This window comes from Molossus molossus, unplaced genomic scaffold (assembly GCF_014108415.1).
Source record: "Molossus molossus isolate mMolMol1 unplaced genomic scaffold, mMolMol1.p scaffold_m16_p_16, whole genome shotgun sequence".
NCBI lineage: Eukaryota > Metazoa > Chordata > Mammalia > Chiroptera > Molossidae > Molossus > Molossus molossus.
The window spans coordinates 62610980-62634176 of NW_023425351.1; the positions used below are offsets into that span (position 1 = coordinate 62610980).

At 40.9% G+C, this 23197-nt stretch overlaps 1 protein-coding gene across 2 annotated transcripts in view; it reads left to right on the top strand.

The window, feature by feature from the left end:
* The first annotated feature begins 5360 nt into the window (after window positions 1–5360).
* TBC1D31 (TBC1 domain family member 31) overlaps window positions 5361–23197 on the top strand; it is a 56525-nt gene continuing 38688 nt past the window's right edge. For both annotated transcript variants that reach the window (XM_036264157.1, XM_036264158.1), the window contains exons 1-4: window positions 5361–5481; window positions 9485–9631; window positions 14517–14632; window positions 17745–17923. In XM_036264157.1, coding sequence (XP_036120050.1) covers window positions 5405–5481; window positions 9485–9631; window positions 14517–14632; window positions 17745–17923 — 519 coding nt within the window. In that variant the 5' untranslated portion in view covers window positions 5361–5404. The remainder of the gene's footprint in view (window positions 5482–9484; window positions 9632–14516; window positions 14633–17744; window positions 17924–23197) is intronic.

Sequence of the window (23197 nt, forward strand, 5' to 3'; positions counted from 1 at the left end):
CTGGGTGACAAGGATGTGTCAGTGTAGGTTCACCCATTGTAACAGAGGTACCACTCAGGTGGGGGATATTGGTAATGGCAGAAGCTGTGCATATTGGGAGACAGGAGGTAGATGGGGAATGTATATACCTTCCTCTTAATTTTTCTGTGAATGTAAAACTGCTCTTAAAAAATAGTCTCTTTTTGTTGTTAATCCTCACCTGAAGATATGTTTTCCATTGATTTTAGATAGAGTGGAAGGGAAAGAGAGAGAGAAACATCTATTTGAGAGAGACACATTGATTGGTTGCTTTCTGCTCAACCCCAACCAGGGTCGGGATTGAACCCGAAACCCAGGTACACACCCTTGACCAGAATCAAACCCAAGACCCTTCAGTCCACAGGCCGACGCTCTAACCGCTGAGCCAAACAGGCTAGAGCAGTCTTTTTAAAAATAAAATGCTTCAGAAAGATGGTTTTTACTGCTGGGTAAGGCCACGTAGAAATCAGGAGGGACCGAGGAGCCAGCTGAGATGTGATGAAGTTCAGCAGAGGAGGGGTCTGTTAGGTGCTGTTTCCTGCTGATCATCCTCACTGGGCTCTGTGGCCTCTTCCCCACATAGTGCCCGAGTGGGCCCTGGAGGAAGGATGCCACGCTGCCCTAGAATACTTTAGTGGACAATAAACGCTTAGGTCAGTCAGCTTGCCTTCCTCCCTTACAGTGATTAGAAGCATTTACTCCTGGTTTACCCGCATCCTGTCATGCTTGATTGATAGCCTGTCTCTCAGCCCACATGTGTTATTAGGAGCCTGTGATCAGGCTAATTAGTCAGTCCTGTGGGACCTATTCCCAGCATCCTCCGGCTCCCACAGCGCTCTGCCCAGGAAGGCCTTTGGAAAAAGCCACTACCTACAGAGAATAATTTTGAAGGTTTAAGCCTCCCAATAGAAGCTTCACAAACTGGCTTATCCTAATGCCTACAATAGCACACTTAGACATTAATTTCTCTGACATCAAGTTTGCAAGTAATTCTTAAAAACCCAACGGCCCACAATAGGGGGATTATAAAATTATGCCGTATTCATAAGATGGGATATTATACAGTCGTGGCTAAGGCAGAGGTGGCTGTAGGCTGTGCTTGCTTCTTACGACAGCTTTGGACGTGACAGAGGCCACAAATTCCACACCTGCCTCCTGTCCTGGCCATGGGGAAGGGCTGTAAGGATGTGAAACTTGCGGCCACTTCCCATGCTGCCATGAAACAGGGAGCTTCGCCCTCTGGCCTCCTTCCTTTAGTCTGGAGGAGGCCTTTTAGCAACCCTAGGCCATGGCAGCACTCTGATTGTATGTGGGAATGATCTTACTGCCTGTAAGGTTGAGCATCACATTCCTCCCCCCTCCTCTGATACAGTCCATTTCAGCTGTAGGTACCAACTCCTTCTGATTACACATGAAACACTACCCGTGGCTGGCTTCACGTCTGTCTTATGAGAGCACCTAGGTGTGATTACTTATTTAAGCCACTGGAATCACATCCCTCTGATTTTTCTCTTCTGTCCTGACTCATATTAAAAGGGTGCAAGGAAGCATGCCATGTCACAGTTCACCTGTAGTGGCTTGTGCCTCCTCACCCCTCCTTATAAGACCAAGTAGCTGACTCATCTAGGAAATGGAAAATGTTGCCTGGGTTTCATCAGTCAGCAGCTGGACGCTCATTTCGGTTTTACTGATGAAACAGAACTCTTTCTGTGCAATGTCAACTTTCCTGCGTAATATGTCAACATACCCTGGTCATTAACAGTTGCCTGTTTGGACTCCTTCCACCGTGTCAGACTTGGTCAACCCTTAATCTCTTTTTGTCTCAAGTGGAACAGCTCCCACCCTGTTTCTGTCTCAGACCTCAAGCTCTTTAAAGTGATTTTCCTACTGTAGTCAGAAGGACATGTCTAGAAACCTCAAGTTTCTCTAGAAACTTTCAAGATACAAACTCCTTAGAATGGCGCACCCGATCCTTTATATTCTGACTTTTACATATGCATTACTCTAATTCTCCGGCTGTTCACTTATATAGTAATTTGCTTTGTCACTCTAGAAATGGACATTAGAATCACCAGGAAGTAGCGCAACACTCCTAGAATGGCTATCATTACAAAGATTCATCATGGATGTGGAGTACCTAGAACTCTCCTACACTGCTGGTGGGATGTAAGATGGTGTAACTACTCTGAAAACATTTGACAGTTTCTGAAAAAGTTAAACCTACACCTACCATATGGCCCAGCTGTTTCACTTCTAAGAATTTACCCAAGAGAAATGAAAACATGTTCACACAAAGACTTGTACAGGAATGTTCTAACAGCTTTCTTTGCCATAGCCCCAAACTGGGAACAATCCCAGTGTTCATCAGCAGGTGAATGGATAAATTAATTGTGCTATATCACTACCGTGGAAGACTGTTCAGCACTAAAACATGTGAACTACTGATATGTCCAATAACATAGCTGACTCTCAAAATAATTATGCCACCCTGGCCAGTTTGGCTCAGCAGTTAGAGCGTCGGCCCGAGGACCAGAGAGTCCTGGTTTTGGTTCCTTCTAAGGGCACGTACCTCAATTGCAGTTTGTTCCCGGCCTCGGTTGGGGTTGTGTGGATGGCAGCCACTCGGTTGATGTTTCTCTCTCTCTCTCTCGTCCTCCCTCTCTCCCTCCTGCTCTATCTGAAGATAAATGGGGAAAAAAATGTCCTTGGGTGAGGATAAAAAATTAATAAATAATAATAATAATTATTATTATTATGCCAAGTGAAAGAAGCCAGACAAAAATGAAGAGTTCATAGTTCAGGACCCGTTGATATAAATTTCTAGAAAATATTAACTAATGTAAGAAACAGAAAGCAGATCCGTGGTTGCCTGTGGGCAAGGTAAGATGGAGATAAAAAAAAGATTGCAAAGATACAGGAGGAAACTGATGGTTATATTAATTCTTTTTATTATAATGATGGTTTCAAAAAGTATATGTCAAAATTTATAAAATTATACAATTTAATTATGTGCAGTTTATTGTCAGTTACACTAAATAAAATGGAAAAAATATATACGCATAGGATGCATCAGTTATTGATTGAGTAATTATTTTGGAAAACATTTTGCAAATGGTCTACCAACTTGGGTGATAAGAACTGGAAGATTATAATGAGCAGAATGTTGGCAGCTATGGGTGCACATCTCTTCAGATGCCAACCTGACCTTCATATTTGACCCAAAGAATTCAAAGAATTATGGGAGTCCAGAAGACCTATAATATGGAAACCTCCCTTTCACATATATGAAATTGAATAGGATGGTCACATGGGCTGTGCCAGCCATACAAATTGAGGTACACGCCGTTTGTTTATTTATTTTAATTTTTTTTCTTTATTTATTTTCAAGGGGGGAAGGGAGAGGGAGAGATAGAAACATCGATGAAAGAGAACATCGATTGGCTGCCTCCTGCATACCCCCCCCCCCCCAGGGCTTTGGCTCACAACCTGGGCATGTGCCCTGACCAGGAATCAAACTGACGACTTCTTGGTACATGGATCGATGCTCAACCACTGAGGCACACCAGCTGGGCAAGGTACACACAGTTTAAACCAGAGTAGTTAAGGAAATCATTCTGCAGATTTGTCTCTGCTACTGATAAAAATAGTTTAGTTACTTATATAGGATAGATGTGTGGGAAATAACCTGTATTTCAAGTTAGGTGCCCATAAGCTTAACACCTTAAGTTTCCTGAATGATAATACTAACATTCATACTCTCAGTTCATTACCATCTCAAATCCGATTAGTATAAATGAGGAATGTGGGTGTCTCCTCTGCTGTAGGATATTAAAGATTGTCTTGTCTCTCAGAGTCACCTCTTAGTAACAATATAAGAAGTTATAAAATATGCATTGGTAAATTTTTCTGTGAGAGTTTTGCTTTTCTGATGGAGTTTAAGCTTTTCAAATATCATGGCCATATCATTTTATAAAAAGTCATTTTCTGTTGTAATAAAACACAGGGACCAGGAGCAAAAAGACTAAAGATGTAATCCTGGTTCTCCTACTAACTCAAATTTCCTTGTCTGCAAAACGGGGGAAATAGAAGTACCTGCCTGTAGTGAGTTGAATGGTGGGCTCCAAAATATATACTCACATCCTAATCCCCAGAAACTATGAATGTTACTTTATTTGAACAGTGGTCTTTGCCTGTATAATTAAGTTAGAGATCTTCAAATTAGATCATTCTGGATTATCCAGGTGGGCCGTAAATCCAATGACGGAAAAGCAAAGGGAGATTTGAGACAGACTGAAGAGGAAAAGAGATGGTGATGTGAATGAAGATGGAGATGGAGAATGGAGTGATGTGGTCACAAGACCAGAAAGCCAGCAACCACCAGAAGCTGGAAGAGGCAAGGAATGTTATTTTCCCTAGAGCCTCTGGCAGGAGAGGTCCTGCCCACACCTTGATTTCAGACTGACATCCAGAACTTCAAGAGAATAAATTTCTGTTTTCTTAGCCACCAAGTTTGTGGTAATTTATTACCCCAGCCTCAGGAAAACAGTACATGAGCTCCTGGAGCACAAAAAAATAGGAATAATAGTACTACCAACATTGTAGGCTTGCTATGAAGATTAAGTGAATTAATATTCAAAAAGCACTTAAACGGGTGTTTGATATCTAGTAAGCACTATTGAAGAGCTTGGTGAGTTTTTACAAAAAAGAACTGAGGGTAGTGCAACTGGTTGATGACACTGCTTTCCTGGTTCATGACTGGTGGGCTGGACACCATGATATTGGAGCCTCCTGTTAGATTACGGACTTGAAAAAATAATCATGACGATGGAGAAAAGGTCAAGAAGAGTGGATTCTACAAAGGTTCTTTTGAGCCCAAATTTTCTGTAAAAGGAACCCTTCAAGTCTCTGTATTTGAGTCCTTGGTTCTCTCTTAGTTCTCTCTGCAACCCCTTAATCCCTGAACACTAAGTAGAACGGAATGGAGGGACACAGAAGAAAGTCACTTTTACTGCCTCCTTAGGAGCCTAATACCCCAGGAGGACCCCAGAATGCATTATTCCCAAGCCTATTCCTCGCACCCATGTCCCATCTGCAGTAAACTACGATTCCCAGAAGGCGTTGGTTCCCGGGGGGGAGGGACCTCGAAAGGGGGTGGAGTCTAAAAGGTCGTTGGCCGATTCCATTGTTCAAAACGGGAGGGGCTGCCTGGGCGGAGTTTGGGAGGAAACCGCCTTCCGATTGGTTGTTAATAGAAAGGTCGTGGTCCTGCGCGTGGTTGGTACTGGCCTCCGACGGTCCCGGCCGTCGCTCAAATTTCCCGGGCCGGGAGCGCGGGGCCTGCCGGGAAAGCACCGGACGGTTGTCACCTGCCGGGGTGGGCTTCGACATGCAGAGCACAGACCTGGGCACCAAGGACAGCGGGAAGATCTGGCACCGCAAGCCATCCCCGGCCACTCGGGACGGGTAAAGGCCGCGGCGGGAGGGCGCAGGCTGTGGAGGAGGTGGGGCCGGCGGGGGCGGGTCCGCGCCTTTGCGGAGGCCTCGGAGAGGAGCGCCGGAAGGGGTGCAGGGGCCGGGCGGAGTGTCGGCTTCTGGCTCTGATCTGCCCGCGGTCCCAGGCTTGGGGGACTTGGGGAAGTACAGATAGCCTGAGGCTCGGAGACGCCTTCCCAGGCCGGGGGCCAGGGTCTGACTGAGCAGGAGACAGGTGGTCCCCAGAAACATGTGCACAGCCTCCCCAATATCATTATCCCCCACCAGAGAGGAACATTTGTTATAATGGATGAACCTACATTAGTACATCACTATGCCCAGAGTTCACAATCTACATTAAGATTCACTGTGGGTGTTGTACATTCTGTGGGTTTGGACAAATGTATAATGACATATATCCACCATGATAATATCATACAAAATATTTTTACTGCTCTAAAAACCCTCTGTGCTCTGCCTGTTTTTCTCTTCCTCACCTGAGGACATTTTTGCATTTATCCTCAGACAGAGCAGGAGGGAGAGAGGAAGGAAGAGAGAGAGGGAGGGGGGGAGAGAGAGAAACATTGACATGAGAGAGACACATGGAGGGGCCACCACCCACACAACCCCAACCGGGACCGGGCCAAACTTCAACCGAGGTACGTGCCCTTAGTGGGAACCAAACCCAGAACTCTCCGGTCCGCGGGCTGACACTCTAACCGCTGAGCCAAACCGGCCAGGGCCCCAGCCCTTCTTTTTACTCTGTTCCTAGGCATCCATCCTGTTTGAGGCTCAGCCTCTCATGGGTGCTTTTTTTTTATCCTCACCCGAGGATATTTTTTATTCAGATAGAGAGAGAGAGACATCGACGTGAAAAGGACACATCAAATGACTGCCACCCCCACGACCCAACCAGGGCCGGGGACAAACTGCAACTGAGGTATATGCCCTTAGCGGGAACCGAACCTGGGTCTCTCTGGACCGCAGGCCAACGCTCTAACCGCTGAGCCAAACCAGCCAGGGCTCTCCTGTGTGCTTTTAATGGAAGCCTTTGCCCCAAAGTGATGCCATCTTGGTGCCATCTGCTGCACACAGGTTGATATTATTGCTTCTAATTCCATAGAATTTCCTGGACTTTGTTTCATTGCTCAAGTTCATGTTTCAGTGTGTTTCTTGTTCTTGTCATTTTTCTGTTGAGCCTTTCATTGCTTCTCTACAAATCAACATTTTAGGTGTCAACTGTGCGTGCCCAGAGCACGGTGCTAACTGTAGTAGCAGCTTGTTTGGTTTCCCGTTGCTGTCAGTCCCCTAGCAGTGCTGCTGGCCCTTCAGCTCCAATGAATAAAGTTTTTGTCCAGAGTTGAGATTCTTTAGTAGGGATTTTTCTTTTCAAATTTGGAGTTTATGTAAATACCACCACTACTTCTGATGTTCTGTAAGTACTCTCTAAACATTATTGCCAACCCACAATAATTCTCATTTTTGCTGTTATAAAACATCTAGATATACGTGCAGGATTCCAAAAATGAAAGAAAGAAGTTTGTGTGCAGATGTCCTTATTTGCTTCTTCCACTAAAACATAGCTTTCTTTCTGTTTGTTCAAACCCATCGTGGTGTTGAGAGGGCAGGGGGCGTTAGTTGAAGTAAATATCCGTTTAGTGCTCTGTGACCTTGGACAAGTTAATTCCTAAGACTAAGTGAAGATATTCATACCTACCAGACAGGGTAATCCTAGGGTGTTATGAAGACTTTAAAGTAGTGTCTCATGCCTCCTCATGTTGAGTAAATATTTGATGTTTTTATTATGTTTGAGGACTCAGGAACTCTGTCAGGCAACATGTGAGCAACTGAAACAGTTTTTCTAAAATAAATATTAGTATAAGTAATTTATATGAAAAATCAGAAGGGCAGAATGTTGCTATTAGTTGTGATTATATCTAGATGGTAGGGTAGTAATCAATTGTATTTATATATTAGTGTTTGTATTTTTCCATATTTTGAACAATGATCATGTGATTTTATAATCCAAACACATAATAATGTTACAGAAAAAAAACTGGAGGAAAAAGTCATTTGCTCTGTCTGAATTTAATTGCCAGGGAACCTTTTGATGTTATTCCTTGTCATTTCAATACATTTATTCCTCCCCTCTCCCTTTGGGGATAGCAGAGAAAAACTAGAGCTGGACAGTAGTTAAAATGGTAAAAACAGGTGTTTTTTTTTGTATTTTATCCTCACCCGAGGACATTTTTCTTTTTCTTTTTTTTGTCCAGATAGAGTGGGAGGGAGAGAGAGGAAGAGAGAGAGAGAAACATCAACGTGAAAGGGACACATCAAGTGGCTGCCACCCGCACGACCCAACCAGGGCCGGGGACAAACTGCAACCGAGGTACATGCCTTTAGCAGGAACTGAACCCGGGTCTCTTGGGACCGCAGGCTGACGCTCTAACCACTGAGCCAAACTGGCCAGGGCTATAAACAGGTTTTATTCAGAACTGTTGCAATAGTGGAAGAGAGACCTCAGTATAGAACTGGTCTTAATGCTGAATACAGCCTGAGCAAGTGGGAATTTATAGCCAAGGATCAGGCGGGAGGGGAGGGGGGTGTCAGTGGATGGGAAATTATTAAGAGAAAGCATCTCGGGGTAGAGAGTTCTGGCTAAACCGACCTAACAGGATTCTTGCTAAAGACAGGCCAGGATGATAAGATGTCACCTGGGAGATGGAGGATGAGCAACAAGATCACATATCAAGGAGGATCCGGTACTAAGGGCAGGGGGTTCTGATTAAACTGAGCAGGGTCTTGCTAAAATTAGATTTTACAAGGACATGCACAGATGGGGCCTCTTAGAAGGTTCAAGAGCCTGACTAAAGTTTGGTCAAGCAAAGAATCTTTGTTGGGGGCTAGATAAAAGTGAGCACTATAAGAATTTTGCTGTTTCACCCAGTGAGTCTGTAAAACCTTGTTTAGATAAACTGAAGAAAATGTTTAATACACTTAATTCAATTTAGTATTTGTTAATGAAGTGATAATAAAGAAAATATGTTTCTAATATTAAAATTCAAAAATTTCCCAAAAGTCAACTGAGATAAAAATTTTCATGATTTGAAAACTATTATTGCAATACAGAATGGGGTTATTCTGGCTCATGACCTGAATATACACACATATCTTATTTTAAGGAGTTAGTGATTTTGTGCTGTGTTATGACAGCTTTTTTTTTTTTTTAATTGCGTCTTTCCCCTGTCCCCCACTCCCTGAAGTGTAAACCGGTTCTCAGCTTTCTTTTCAGTATATATATGGTACATGCTCTTCCTCAACAAAAAACTAACTTTAGAGAAATATAGCTGAAAATAAAACTCATGGGCACTTTCACTTTGGAACACTATATCACCAAAACAAAATCTTATTAGCATATATTAAAATTGGGATATTAAATAGAAATTTTCCTTACCTATGGTGGCTTATGATTCATATAAAACTCAGTACTTTTTCCTAATTATGTCGTTTTTAGCATGTGTCTGTTGCTTAATGTAACAATTTAACTAAATAAAAAATGCATTCTCTTATATTCTGTTGTTGTCTATCACTTAATCAGTTTATAAATCTGTTCCTACGTGCGTCTATTTTTAAAAGTTGTCTTTACCACTAAACTGAAAGTTGCATCAGGACACAACCCACGTCTGTCCGCTACTCTTAGTTCCTGGCTTGTCCAGTGTCCAACAAGTAGTGGCTTGTCAGATATTTAATGAATAAATGAACAGTAGCTACTCTGATAATGAGTAACTTTCTGAACTGTTTTCAGAAATCATTGTAAGAGTGCTTCTAGGAGAGGAGAAAGGGCAGCAGCAGGAGGGGAGGGAAGAATGGGTAGGCAGAAAACTTCAAAATTAGTGAAGTGTACCATAAACGCCATATTTTCATAATAAGTAATACCTGGCATAGAACTTAATGTGTATTTGTTCATTTGTTTTTTGGTTGTTTTTTTTTACAGAATTATAGTGAACATCATTCACACCACTTCGGATTACCTTCCCAAAGTTTTGCGATTTTTGAATGTGGCTTTTGATAGCTCAGGTGATTGCTTAATTGCTGGGGATCATCAAGGAAATATCTATGTTTTTGACTTGTCTGGAAACAGGTGAGTAATGCTTTTGATATTTGCTTTATTTAATGTTATTAATTCACTGACTTTTAGTACCTGCTATTAATCCTTCAGAAAGATTTTTTAGCCCTGGCCGGTTTGGCTCAGCGGTTAGAGCGCTGGCCTGCGATCCGGAGAGACCCGGGTTCGGTTCCCGCTAAGGGCGCGTACCTTAGTTGCAGTTTGTCCCTGGCCCTGGTTGGTTGTGCGGGTGGCAGCCACTCGATGTGTCCCTTCACATCGATGTTTCTCTCTCTCTCTCTGTTCCTCTCTCTCCCTCCCACTCTACCTGAACAAAAAATGGAAAAATGTCCTCTGGTGAGGATTAAAAAAAAAAAAGAAAGATTTTTTAAAATTCTTACTGTATTTCAGGTGCCTTGTAATACTCTGTCCTAAATGCTGATGGAAGAAAGTGGGCAAGGGTAGAAAGATAATACGGTTAGATTTCTTAGAGAATTAAATGAAGTTCTGGTTTTAACAGTATCTCTAGTAGTTTGTTTTGCCTTAAATTTAAAATTTTATTATTGCTGATTTGTCAGTTAATGTCTGGTATTTCATTAAGCAATTTAGAAAGAACACAATTTCTTTGTACATTGTGGTCAGAATGCTGGATCCAGGAATCTTAAAGAATTGATCCTCACTCTTCTCTTCCTTTGCTGAACAACAGTACAAAAGCAATTCAGTGAGACTGATCAAGGTAGGCATTCTTGCAGTGGGGGTAGGTGAGAAGGAGACCTGCCTCTGCCCAGCCAGAGAGTCAGAAGGTATCTGCATGGGGGGTGGAGCAATCACCAGAAAGACGGGGATGTTGATCAAATGAGTAAATGTATTGAGGATAAAGGGGGCCAGGTTTCTAACTGTTGGAAAGGAGAGTTAGATGTAGGAAGAGAGGAAACTAGAATGAGCCTGTGGTACTGGATTGCAACTGGATATATCTCTGTGAACTCTAGTATTTAATATGTAGAGATAGACATAGAAATAAATAGAGGTGTATGTACAAGCAAGTGAAAGACTTATATGTACATATATTCCCTAGCTTTCTTTATTCATAGGACTTGCAAGCAACAACACCCACCCCCTTAACAATGAACATACCTGGTGCCCAGTTATTCTTTTCTAAATACCATCCTCTGCAAAAAGGATTCAGGGGTTCTTGCAGAAATGACTACTTTCAGGATGGAGGCAGGGAAAGTATAAGATGAGCCTGGAACATTTTGTAGCTTTCAAGAAAGAATTGTTAAAAAAAAATAATGGGGATGCCCTGGCCGGTTTGGCTCAGCGGTTGGAGCGTTGGCCTGCAGACCAGCAAGTCCTGGGTTCAGTTCCCGCTAAGGGCATGTACCAAAATTTAAAAATAAATAAATAATGGAGATGTTTCACAAGGACACAAATGTCAGCTTGAAGGAGTACGCTCTGGCCATGTTGTAGACCATTTGAGTATCAGAATAAATAATGATAGTAATGGATCATAACCCATTGAATAAATTAGAAATCCAGGCATTTCTGCTGCAGTCAACAAATAGGTTAATGAGAGCAGATATTTGCGTAGTCAGAAAGTCCCTCCCCACAAAATATTTATTAGTTGCAGAGGGAAAGGGGTAATTTTTCAGTGAAGAAGCCTGGCCAACACCACCTTCTCAAATGATTACTGTTAAATTAACCACCAGTAGGACAAATCAAAACTTGTGTGCTACCTGATAGGATGCAGTAAAGAGTACAGTGTCACCTCTGTTACTCCTGCCAAGGATGCGTAACCAGAATCTAGTGGGTTGAATCATCAGACAAAGGTAATTTAAGGGTGTTGTATAACAAGACTGGCCTGTAATCTTCACAAGGGTCAAGGTCAGGGAAGTAGTAGAAAGACTGGAAAACTATTCCAGACTGAGGGAGGCTAGAGCCATGGCAAGTAAAGGCATGATTCTGAACTGATCCCTTTTGCTGTAGGGGACATTATAGGGACAGTTGGCAAAACTGAATGGGGTCTGAGGATTAGATGGTGATGACATAATTGTCTGATTTTGATGGTTGTAGTGTGACTACACAGGAGAATTTCCCTGTTTATAGGGAACATGATCTCAGTAATTTATTCTCAAAAAGTTCAGGAAAAGAAGTCATATGTGATTTATTTATCTGTGGTTTACTAGGTAGACGTCTGTTAATCATGTTTCTCCTCTTTACCAAAAATGTAATGGTCATGCTCTGGCTGGTTTGGCTCAGCAGTTACAGTGTCCGCCCTCGGACCGGAGGATCTCAGGTTCAATTTCTGGTCAAGGTCACATACCTGGGCTGCAGGTTCAATCCCTGGCCCTGGTTGGGGTTATGCAGGAGGCATCCAATTGATTTGTCTCTCATACATTGATGTTTCTCTTTCTCTCTCTCTCTCTCTCTCTCTCTCTCTCTCTCTCTCTCTCCCTCCCTCCCTCTCCCTCTCCCTCTCCCTCTCCCTCTCCCTCTCTCTCCCTCCCTTTCACTCTATCTAAAAAGCAATAGAAAAATATCCTCAGGTGAGGGGGTAAAAAAACGTAATGGTCACAATTCCCCTACTCTTTACTCTTTTCTGAGCTACCCTGCCAATTCCGTCTTAAATTAGTATGCTGTCTCTCTTTGGCTCCCACTGCTAAATGAAATAAAAATGACTGTTGATTGACTGCATTACAGAATAATGACCTTCAACATCAGCAGTGCTTTGTACTTCATTTGCTTTTCTGGTGTTATTTACTTCTTCCATTCTCCTCTGAGTATTTCAGCCCTTTATCAGTTTCTTTGTGTTGGACGCCATGCTTATTCTCTGACTGCCGCCTTCAAGCTTCCCTCCCTCCTCCCCTACTGCAACCTCAAATATATCTGGACGTTCTCCCCTCCTGCCTCTTTGCCACTTTATTCATAAAAATAGGTGATCCTAATTTCTCCCGGCGCTAATCTCTGTCTTCTATAGCCACCCCTGGGACATGAGGTCCTCTCTTTTATTTTTTTTAAATATTAAAAATTTCTATTTTAGAGAGAGAGGAAGGGAGAAGGAAAGAGAGAAGCTTTGATGAGAGAGAATCTCGATTGGCTGGCCCCCCAAATGCTCCCCACTAGAGATTGAGCCTGTAATCTGGGCATGTGCCCTGACCAGGAATCGAACCGGCACCTTTCTGGAGCAGGGGAGGATGCTCGACCAACTGAGCCACACCAGCCAAGCTCCTCTCTTTTATTTTGTCTACTGTCCCTTTTCTCTCTATAAATATTTACAGCTGATCAGAGGAGTAAGTGGCAGAGCTGAAACTTGAAAACAGGCCTGTGTGATTCTAAAACCCACTGCACTGGGCTTCCCCAAGATCTTCCTAATTGCCTAAGCCACTGGTTTCTGCAGTTCTTTTGTTAAATGCTCTGATCTTCCCCTCCTCTCTGAATTTTTTTTTTTTTTTAATTTTTTTCTTATGCTTCAAAGTACAACATTTTGCTGATTTTTTGACCTCTGTTTATTCTTTTTTTTTAATCCTCACCCGGGGACATTTTTCCTTTTTTTTTTTGTTCAGGTAGAGTGGGAGGGAGAGAGAGGTAGAGAGAGAGAGAGAGAAACATCGATGTGAAAGGGACACATCGAATGGCTGCCACCCGCACGACCAACCAGGGCCGGGGACAAACTGCAGCCGAGGTACATGCCCTTAGCGGGAACCGAACCCGGGTCTCTCTGTACCGCAGGGCGATGCTCCAACCGCTGAGCCAAACCGGCCAGGGCAACCTCTGTTTATTCTTTCCCTTGCTTTGCTGGCGCTTCTCCCAGTGTCTGCCCCTTTATTGTTATGCTACTTGGGGATCTGTCCTTGGCCTGCTTCCTTCATATTCCAGGTTTCTCGTTGATAATCTTACCACCATCAAGCCTTAGCTTTCCTAGCTGCCATGTAAATACGGTAACTCAGATCTGCTGTTACCACGGGGCAGCTTCTGGACTGGTTGTCCAGTGTGCTGACCACTGGCTGCCGGGAGCTCTGGAGCCCGTGGAAGGTGGCTAGTCCAAATTAAGATGGGGTGTTAGTGTAAAATGTGCACTGGGTTATTAAGACTTCGTATGCAAAAATATATAGGATATTAATTTTTTAATCGTTGAAATATTATCATTTCAACATACTGAATTAAGTAAAAATAATTTGACTTGTTTCTTTTTACTTTTTTAATGTGGCTCCCAGAAAATTTTAAATTATACATGTGGCCCACATTATATGTCTTTTGGACAACACAGCTTGAAATGTTTTGCAAGGGCCTTAAATTCCACATGTTTAAAATCAGACTTATTTTTTCCTATCCTCAAACTTGTTCATCTTTTGCCCAAGCTTGAAAAATGTATTTTTTGTAAATTAAACTCTAGCTTTGTGCCAAGTACTCTGCTAAGCATTTAACATACATTATTTCATCTAGTCATCGTATGGTTAATCATCATAACAACCTTATGAGCTATCTATTCTTGTCTTCATTGCACACATGAGGAATTCCTGCTTTGTCCCTCGTCACCCATGTTAGATGGGTTGCTAAGCCTCTCTCCACTTGACTCCTGACCCCTCTCCTGTTTGTCCTTTCACTTTATACTCCCAGCTCTGGTTGAGATTCTCTGCAGTGGCTGTTTTCATGATGTCTTCTTCCTTGTCCCTCAGTCCCTGTGCCGTTGCTGCCAGAATCATCTTCTACAAGACATGCCTGGTCGTAACTCTGCCAGCCTCCCATCCTGTATGAGTCAAATCCGACTCCTTTACATGGCATTTAGCTCTTCACAATCTATTCCGGGCCTACTGGAAGGGGAGCTCATTTTTCTAGGTTTCATTTTATCTCTAAGGACTCCTCAAACATAAAACTGGTGGTTATTGGAAGAATTGCTGGTACTAATGCAGTCATCTCTTAATAGGTTTAATCTTGTTCATCGAACAGCACAAGCTTGCACAGCTCTGGCCTTTAATCTTCATAGGAAGTCTGAGTTCCTTGTGGCGTTAGCTGATTATTCTATTAAATGTTTTGATACAGGTAAGAAGTCCTCTTATTTGTCTTTTGAAGCAGGGGGAAATAGAGACTGAAGTACTGCAAGGAGTCTGCAGGAGCATTTCCCAAAAGACACCCCTCACTTCAGACACTTGCCGCAAGTTCAGGGGCCACAGGACCATCCTCACATCAGATTAGCTGGCTGCATACTCAGGGTTCCCCACAACTACCCTCTGGTTTGGTAATCCACTAGGAGGGCTCACAGAACTCAAGAAAGCACTATGCTTATGATTGTAGTTTTAATGTAGCAAAAGGATAGAAATTAGAACCAGCCAAAGGAAGAGACATGGGGTGGAATCTGAGAAGGTTCTGTTATCCTTGGCGACGCATTACTCTCAACATCAGTGTGTGGCCATCCGTACTGAGTATTGCCAAACCAAGAAATTCGCCCAAGCTTTAATGTCCAGAGTTTTTATTGAGGCCTCATTGCATAGGCATAGCTGATTGGATTAGTGCCCTCCTGGTTAAACTCGGTGTCCATCCTCTCCTCCTCTCTGGAGCTCATGCTGATGCCGTGTGGCCCAAAGTCCCAACCTTCTAATCCCTCGCATGGTTGGTATTTCTGTATGGCCAGCGCCCGCTCTGAGGTTCTCTCTTCAGTATGCACTGTCTGCTGTAGTCTGACGGACCTGCCACGAATGACAGACACTCCTCTCACTGGGGGTTCCCAGGGATTTAGAGGGTGCCTCCCAAGAGCCTGGACAAAGACCGCACCTCTCTGAAGGCCAAATTCTTTACTACATGGGAGAGAATAATACTTTAAAAATATTATTTATGTATTTTATACAACATTTTTATAGAGTGTAGAGTTCTATAAAGTGAACCTCTTATTAAGAAAAGGTGTCTCAACTCTATTTTTTCTTGTTTTTAAAGTAAAATTGATGTGTTATATTTAGAACAGTATATAAACCATAATAGTGATAGCTAACATTCATGTAGTGTTCACGATCTGCCAGTTACTATTCTATGGCTTTAGACATTAATTAGTTTTAATCATCATCATAACCCACAGAGATGGACACTTATTGTCCCTATTTTACATGTGAGGACACTGAAGCACAGAAGTAACTTGATCCAGACCCCAGGTTCTAAGCAGAAGAGCCGGGATTCCCAACCTGGTAGTCCAGCAGCAGGGCCCTGCTCTCGGGCGCCACTACACATGCTAGAGAAAAGCATCATGGCAGTGAGGCCAGACACGGTGTCTTTACAACAGAGACTCGTCTTTCCCATTTGCTTTCATCCATGCACCTTTTTACATTCTACAAACATCTGATCATTCTATCTATGTCATTTTCTTACTTCACAAATTCATACAGTGTATTTAACATCATTACCGAATATTCTACTCTACTGATGTTTGCACTACCAAAATTATTTAACCTATTACCTATTGATGGACTTTAATCCCAATTTTTGGTGTTACCAACACTACTGTCGCAGCAATTTCTGGAAAACTAAGTATTTATGCACATCTGTGATTGCTTTCCTTGGATTCTACCCTGTTCTCTCTGTGTTTCATCTTTTTATATACTCTTCTGTCTTACTGACATCCCCCACCATGAAGCCCCTTCCTTACATGTTGTCTCCACCTCCTCAGCTGCACCCGTCTGTCTTCACTGCCCAATCCTGCGTCTTCGCTGCGTCCCCAATGGATTCTGACCCTGGCCCCTCCCCACTCCATGCTACTAAGACTTCTCTCTCCAGGGTCATGAGTAACTTCTGATTGTTTAAATTCTCTTTATACTTTCATTCTATTTCTCAGTAGCATGTAATGCTCTGGATGACTTTAAGAGTCTTAGTTTTCATACTGTTCTGTCTCTTGGTTTTCCTCCTGCCTTTCTGACAGTTTCTATAGTAATCTCTCTCTTGACTTCCTCTAGTGGTTCCTAGACTTTGGGATTTTTGACGCACTTACAAAGGAAAAGCAGAAGAACCCACATAGGTTGTCCACTCTTAGTTTTGCCAATTAACATTGGAAAAACAATATAACTTCATAAAACAAGGGATTTTTTTTAAACATAAAGAAGCTTAGAAGGATGTAATACTAGATTAAAAAGTAATACTTTAAATTTAGCTTCATGAAAAACTCATTATTTTTATTTTTCTCATTTCAGTGAAGACCGGTGGGAAAATTGACCATTAACTAATGCCAGACTTGAGACTGGTGTTTGGAAACCACTATCTCCCTAAGGGTTTATCTGTTCCTCTGTCTTTAATTTTGACCTACTTTGTATCTTAATGTTTCTCAGATTTACATCTTGCTTTCTATTTTCCTTAGTTCCATCCTTCTGGAGGAAAGAGTTCTGATTAAAATATGCCTGTCATAGAAAACTTGGAAACATAAAAATGCAGAGAGAAAATAAAGATCACTTATGATTTTACTACCCAGTGATAATTATCATGAATAGTTTTGGGTATTTTCCCTAACCATACTGTTTTCTCTGCTTGTATGTCATGCACACACATGTACCTCCAAATCAATTTTGCAAATCAAATTTGTTTTGTCTTCTTCCCACACTGTTAAATCTGTCCCTCCTTATGTATTTAGTTAATAGTATCACTGTCTGTTTACATAACTAAATGAGGACCACTGGAGTCTTAGCTCCTCTTTGGTCTCCGCATATCCATGCGATCACAGAGCCCTGTGATTTCCTCCTTCATAGCTCTCGAATGTGTCCTTTCTGTATTGCCACATTCTTAGTTTAGAGCCTTCTGTCTCCTTCATGGGTTGTTACAGCAACAAATGAATTAGTCGTCTCATCTCTTCCCCCTTTCCAGTAGATCCACCAGATACTTCAAAATGCTTTTCCTAAAACACGGATGAGATGTGGTCCTCCAACAGGAGAACGTTCCTCACGGGAGAAAGCCCGAGCTCCCTAGGGCACGCTGAAGGCTGTGCTTAACCCCTTTGGCCCCATCGCGTCCCTCCGTGATCCGTGCACGTTCCTGACATGTCCCAAGCGCATTTTATTAGCTAGACACAGGCTTCCATTTTTGTAGAGGTGAATGGAGGTGCCTCATAAGGCCTAGTATCAGATGAACTAGTTCTTGAATGATACATAGTGTTTGACGCAGGTAACTCTTGCTTTTACCACAGTCACCAAGGAGCTGGTAAGCTGGATGAGAGGGCATGAATCATCCGTGTTTTCGATCTCTGTGCACGCGTCAGGGAGATACGCCATCACTACTTCTTCTGATACGGCGCAACTCTGGGACCTGGATACCTTCCAGAGAAAAAGAAAGCTGAATATTCTCCAGTCTGTGGGTATACAGAAGGTCAGTGAGGGGGACATCTTGGTCTGTGGTGCTTCTCAGGCTAGTTTCTTGATCAGCAGCATTCGTAGATGAGTTAGGGTAATGATGCACTTTGTCCCACATGCCAGTGTTCTCGTGACTGGGCAACAAGGAAGGCAAAGTGACCTATAGAATTGAAGATGTTGCCCGCAGCTACAGCTTAAAACTTCCTGAGCTTTTTTCTTTTTTAAAAACAATTATTATTATAGTATGTAACTTTAGCTTTAGCAAGTAGATCGTTTTATCTAGCTGTTTGATTTTTAGTTTTTAACCCCCAACATTCTGTTAAGAAACATTTCAAACATACAGCAGATTTGTAAGAATTTCACAGTGAGCACGTGTATACCCACCATCTAGACTCTATCATTAACATGTTCCTATATCAGACTTCCCTTTATGTTACTATACTACATTATGGATCTAACCATCTTTCTGTCCTTCTATTATTAATTCATCTTTTTTTTTTTTTGCATTTTAATGTAAGTTACAGATATCATTATACCTGCCCATAACATACTAAACTTTCATTGACTAGGGTTTAGTATGTTTTGATGTAAGGGAAAAAATACACACACACACACACACACACACATAATGAAATGCACAAATCTTAAGTATTCCTTTGTTAAGTTTTGACAAATACAGACACCTTTGTAACCTGTGCAGACCTGTCATTAGCATCCTCCCAGAAAGGTCCAGCTATCCCTTCCCAGGTAAACTTTGCTCTGAAGCTTTTCCAGCATGGATTAGTTCTGTCTGATCTAAAAATTCCCATAGTCATCAATGACATGTATAAAGCTTTTTTTGTTCTACATAATGTTTTTGAGATTTATCCATGTTGTATGTATCAGTAGTTTGTCCCTCTTTATTGCTGATTATTATTCTATTGCATACATATACCATATTTTTTTGAAAAGTTCATTTCTTTTGCTTTTAAGGTTTAATTTTTTTCTATTTGATTAGCTAAATACTATTTTCAGGATTGTCTGAGTCTCCCGTGTGATTACTTACTTTGCTTCAGGTTATGTTATACATGCTGTCTTGCTTTTAATTTCTTGGTTATTAACATGAGCAGCTCGCAGTGCGTGTCAACCAAAAATTTATTTTGTACTCTCCATGGAAATCCCTAAGTTCTTTAGTTTGCCTTTGATAATTAAAAAGAAGATAAAAGTTGTATCCAGTTTATTCACGGGGGATTTAGGCCAAATGTCTTAGTAGGTTGTTTCTTTAATTGCTTTAGTACTTAAATCGAATTTGAAATTCTAAAGAAGAGAATACTGGGAGTTGAACCACAATGGAAACAGTTATGAAACAATGACACAAAAACCATCTGTTCTTTTTACCATGAAATTAGAATTAGTATACATTGGATATTTGCCAATTCTAACCTTGCTCGGACATTTAGACATTTTAGTTTTAAAAATTGGACTCACCCCGGCCCTGGTTGGTCGTGTGGTGGTCCCTTTCACATCGATGTTTCTCTCTCTCTCTCTCTTCCTCTCTCTCTCCCTCTCACTCTATCTGTACAAAAAATGGAAAAATGTCCTCGGGTGAGGATAAAAATTGGACTCAAATGTTAGTGATATGAGAATGAAATTAAATGTAGAGAATGCCTGTGTAGTATGCAGTGTGCATATAAGTGTATTGTTCTAAAGTAAAGCAGCCTTGTCTGTCAGTTACCAGCACATTTTTTCTCAGAAGACCAGCTAGTAAATATTTTTGGTTTTGCAGGCCAAGAGCAAAATTGAGGATATTATGTGTGTACTTATATAAGCATCTATGATGAAATAATTTTAAAATGTAAAGCCCATTCTTAGCTGCTGGGCTATGTAGAAAATGGAGATGGGCCACATGTTGCCATTTCTGGCTTATTCTGCTGAAAATTAGAGATAATTATAAACTAATCTTAAAGAAAAACTTTTATTCTTCTCATTTTAAGTAGAACTTTTGTGATTTTTTTTTTATGACACATGGTGACAGGTGATACTGTAGGTCTCGGTTTATGATGGCTCTTTTAATCTAAAACAGTCTCCTACCATTTTTTTTCTATAACATCAAATTTTTTTTTTTTTAGAGAGATCAGGCTAGTTGTCTTAGAAAATGCCCTGTATTCCGGCTTCATCTTAATGTTTTATCATTGTGTCATCCAACTCAATCGCTCACTTGTGTTTCTTATAAACTAAAGTATAAAGGCTTGAGTTGATGTATGTTTAACATTTTTAATAAGCTATTTCTCTTATGTATAAGATGAAAATAGTAATAATACTTACCTTACATTTGGTTTCAGGATTGAATGTGATAATCTGTGCAAGTCACTCAGTACATGCTTGTTGTATAGTAAGTGCTTAGCAAAAGTCAGCTGCAGCTGCTATTTTTTCTATTGTTGTCATTATTATTAGCTATTACTACTGTTGCCTATTATTGAGCTCTGTTATGGGATTATGCAGTTAGATATCTTAAAAAGCTGTAAGGGAATTATTTTTTTAAATATGTTAAATAGATGCACAATTCCTTATTGGTAATTCAAAGAGATAAAAGTTGTTTAATAACTCACTCAGTGGCAAAATATGATCTGACCTGAATTCATCTAGCAGCAAAGCCTGGACTGGGTTGACTTGAGGCTGAAATATTAATGTGTGAATATGGGGTGTTGTTCCAGGTCACGTAGGGGTTCCATATAAATTTATAGAATATGGATCATGCTACCTTTCTCACATCAGACGTGATTCTGAATTCTGGGACACATCTGGCCCCAAGGGTTTCAGATAAAAAACTATGGACTTTTGATTTCAAATGTTTTTAAAGAACCTACCACTCCAACTTATTTCCCCTGATTTGTGTACCAGTAATAGCAGTAATTAATGCTAATAATAATAGATACCAATTGTTGAGTACTTACTATGTACCTAGCACTTTGTTATTTTTAAGCTTAAATAATCTTGAAAGATAGATACCATTGTCCTCATTGCACAAAGGGGGAAACTGAAGTTCAGCAACATTAAGTAACCTGCCCAGTGTCCACAGTTTATAAAGGAGTTGCGATTTGAATCCAGCATCATTCCATTATACAATCCTGCCTTTCAGGTGAACCAGTTAGTTACATCTCTTTATGTTAGTAAATTTTCATTTTTTTGTTGATGCTTAGAGATAGATTATATAGCTCTTTGTTAGGAGTTTTGAAATAAATCCTGGGATTTCTAATTACTGTGGTTCAGTATGTATCAGAAAAGATTTCATGATGAATATCAGAAAACATTTGATAAAGAGTGTATAGTGAACTTAATTCAGTCTCTGTATATACAGTGGGAGCTCACTAAAATTGCTGCTGAATTCTACATTTGGCCTTAACTTGCTCTTATTACTGTCCTGTACTCTTTAAACTTTGAAAAGAGTTCACACTACTTTCAAAAATGGATTTGGAAAGCACAGGGTTTTCATATTTTATAAGGAAAAATCACAGCCCCATCCTTGTACATTTGTTAGTGCTTTTAAAGTTTTTTCTAAGCTTTTTAGGTTTGTCAGGAGATGACACTATCTAAATAGTGACATGGTTCATTAGGAACAATTTTATAATCATTAAAATCTGGCTAATTAAAATCACAGATCTAGTGATGAATAATCATGTAGGCGAGAAGCTATCACAGCAATTCCCCTAAAATAGCGCCTGATGCTCATTAACTTTTAAGCTTTTGCTTCTCAGTAGAAATAACCTTTATTACTTTTCTAGAAAAATATTGCTAATTATAATAAATATCTCGTCACTTTTTCTGACATTGGTTTTGAAACCATGCTTTAATGCATCCATTATAATGTATTCATTGCCAAATCTTTCTATATGGCCTTTATATAAAGTGCCTTCCTGAATCTTTTGGCAAAAGATCTACCAGAGATTGTCTTTGACAAAGTGAGCCAAAGACAAAAGTGAGGAGCTGGATCAAGCAAGGGCAGTAGTTGAGTCAGTGTTTTTATTATGTCTTATTAACATTAATCCTGAGTAGACTTTTTTTATTTAACCAGTATGTTCCATAGTGTATTATGTATGTGTGTATTATCAGGTTATTTAGCACTGTTTATTACTGAAAAAAGGGATACTATTATATGTGTATGAGAAAACAGTTTATGATAACAGTCTGCAACTTTTGTTAAGAAAATTGTGGTTTATAATCCCCTGAAATTTTTATATTGATATTATTAACTATTAGAATCAATTCTAAACTGTATGTATATAACAGGCTGGGCGACAGTAACACAAATTAGAGTCAAGGTTGCAGACGTATTTCACATGGAACCTCACTGACCATTTAGTTTGTAGCACAGGGAAAAGCCGTGGGAGGTTTGGTGTTGATCCTGCCTTTCTCCTGGATAGTCATTCTGGCCAGCTCTCTCTCATTACTGTGACAGCGGCCATATCTAGATTCTAAATACTCAAGAGACACTCCAGTCGAGTGTTAAAAGACATTGAACACTACTTCATCCCCAAAGAATTTCCAAGAAAAATCGGGCTTCCTTCTGACACTAGTACAATTGTGAAGGCATGTGAAAAACTAGGGATTGGAATGAGAGGCCACAACTTCTTAAAGGTAATCTACCTTCTCATTGAGTCCTAGTCTTCTCTTTACAACACAGAAAGAATCATGTTTTTTAAAAAATAATAGCCTTGGCTGGTTTGGCTCAGCTGTAGAGCGTCGGCCTGTGGACCAATGAGTCACAGTTCGATTCTGGTCAAGGGCACATACCTCGGTTGCAGTTTGGTCCTGGCCCTGGTTGGGGTTATGTGGGAGGCAGCCAGTTGATGTGTCTCTCTCACATCGATGCTTCTCTCTCTCTTCCTTTCTCTCCCTCTGTCTTCCTCCCATTCTATCTGAAGATAAACAGAAAATATCTTCAGGTGAGGATTTAAAAAGAAGAAAATAATAAAGCTTATAAAGACACATCAGTAGAAACAATGGCAAAATAGGTTCAAATACAGTGTTACAATAAGCTAATGTAGTTAAGGAGGCTCTTCTAGATGGGAATCAAAGAACAGATAGCTAGAGATGTAACCAAGGATCAAACCATGTGAAATGTCTCAAGCCATTTGAAGGGATTTATTTTGAGAGGATAGGCAGGAATATTTTTTCCTTAATGCATTGGTTTCTACCCTTTTCTTTCCTTATATTTTTTCTTTCCTTTATTCCTTCCCTCCCTTCCTTTGTGTGCGACAGAGACACATCGATTGGTTGCATCCTGCACATACCCCAAACAGGGCCAGGGATC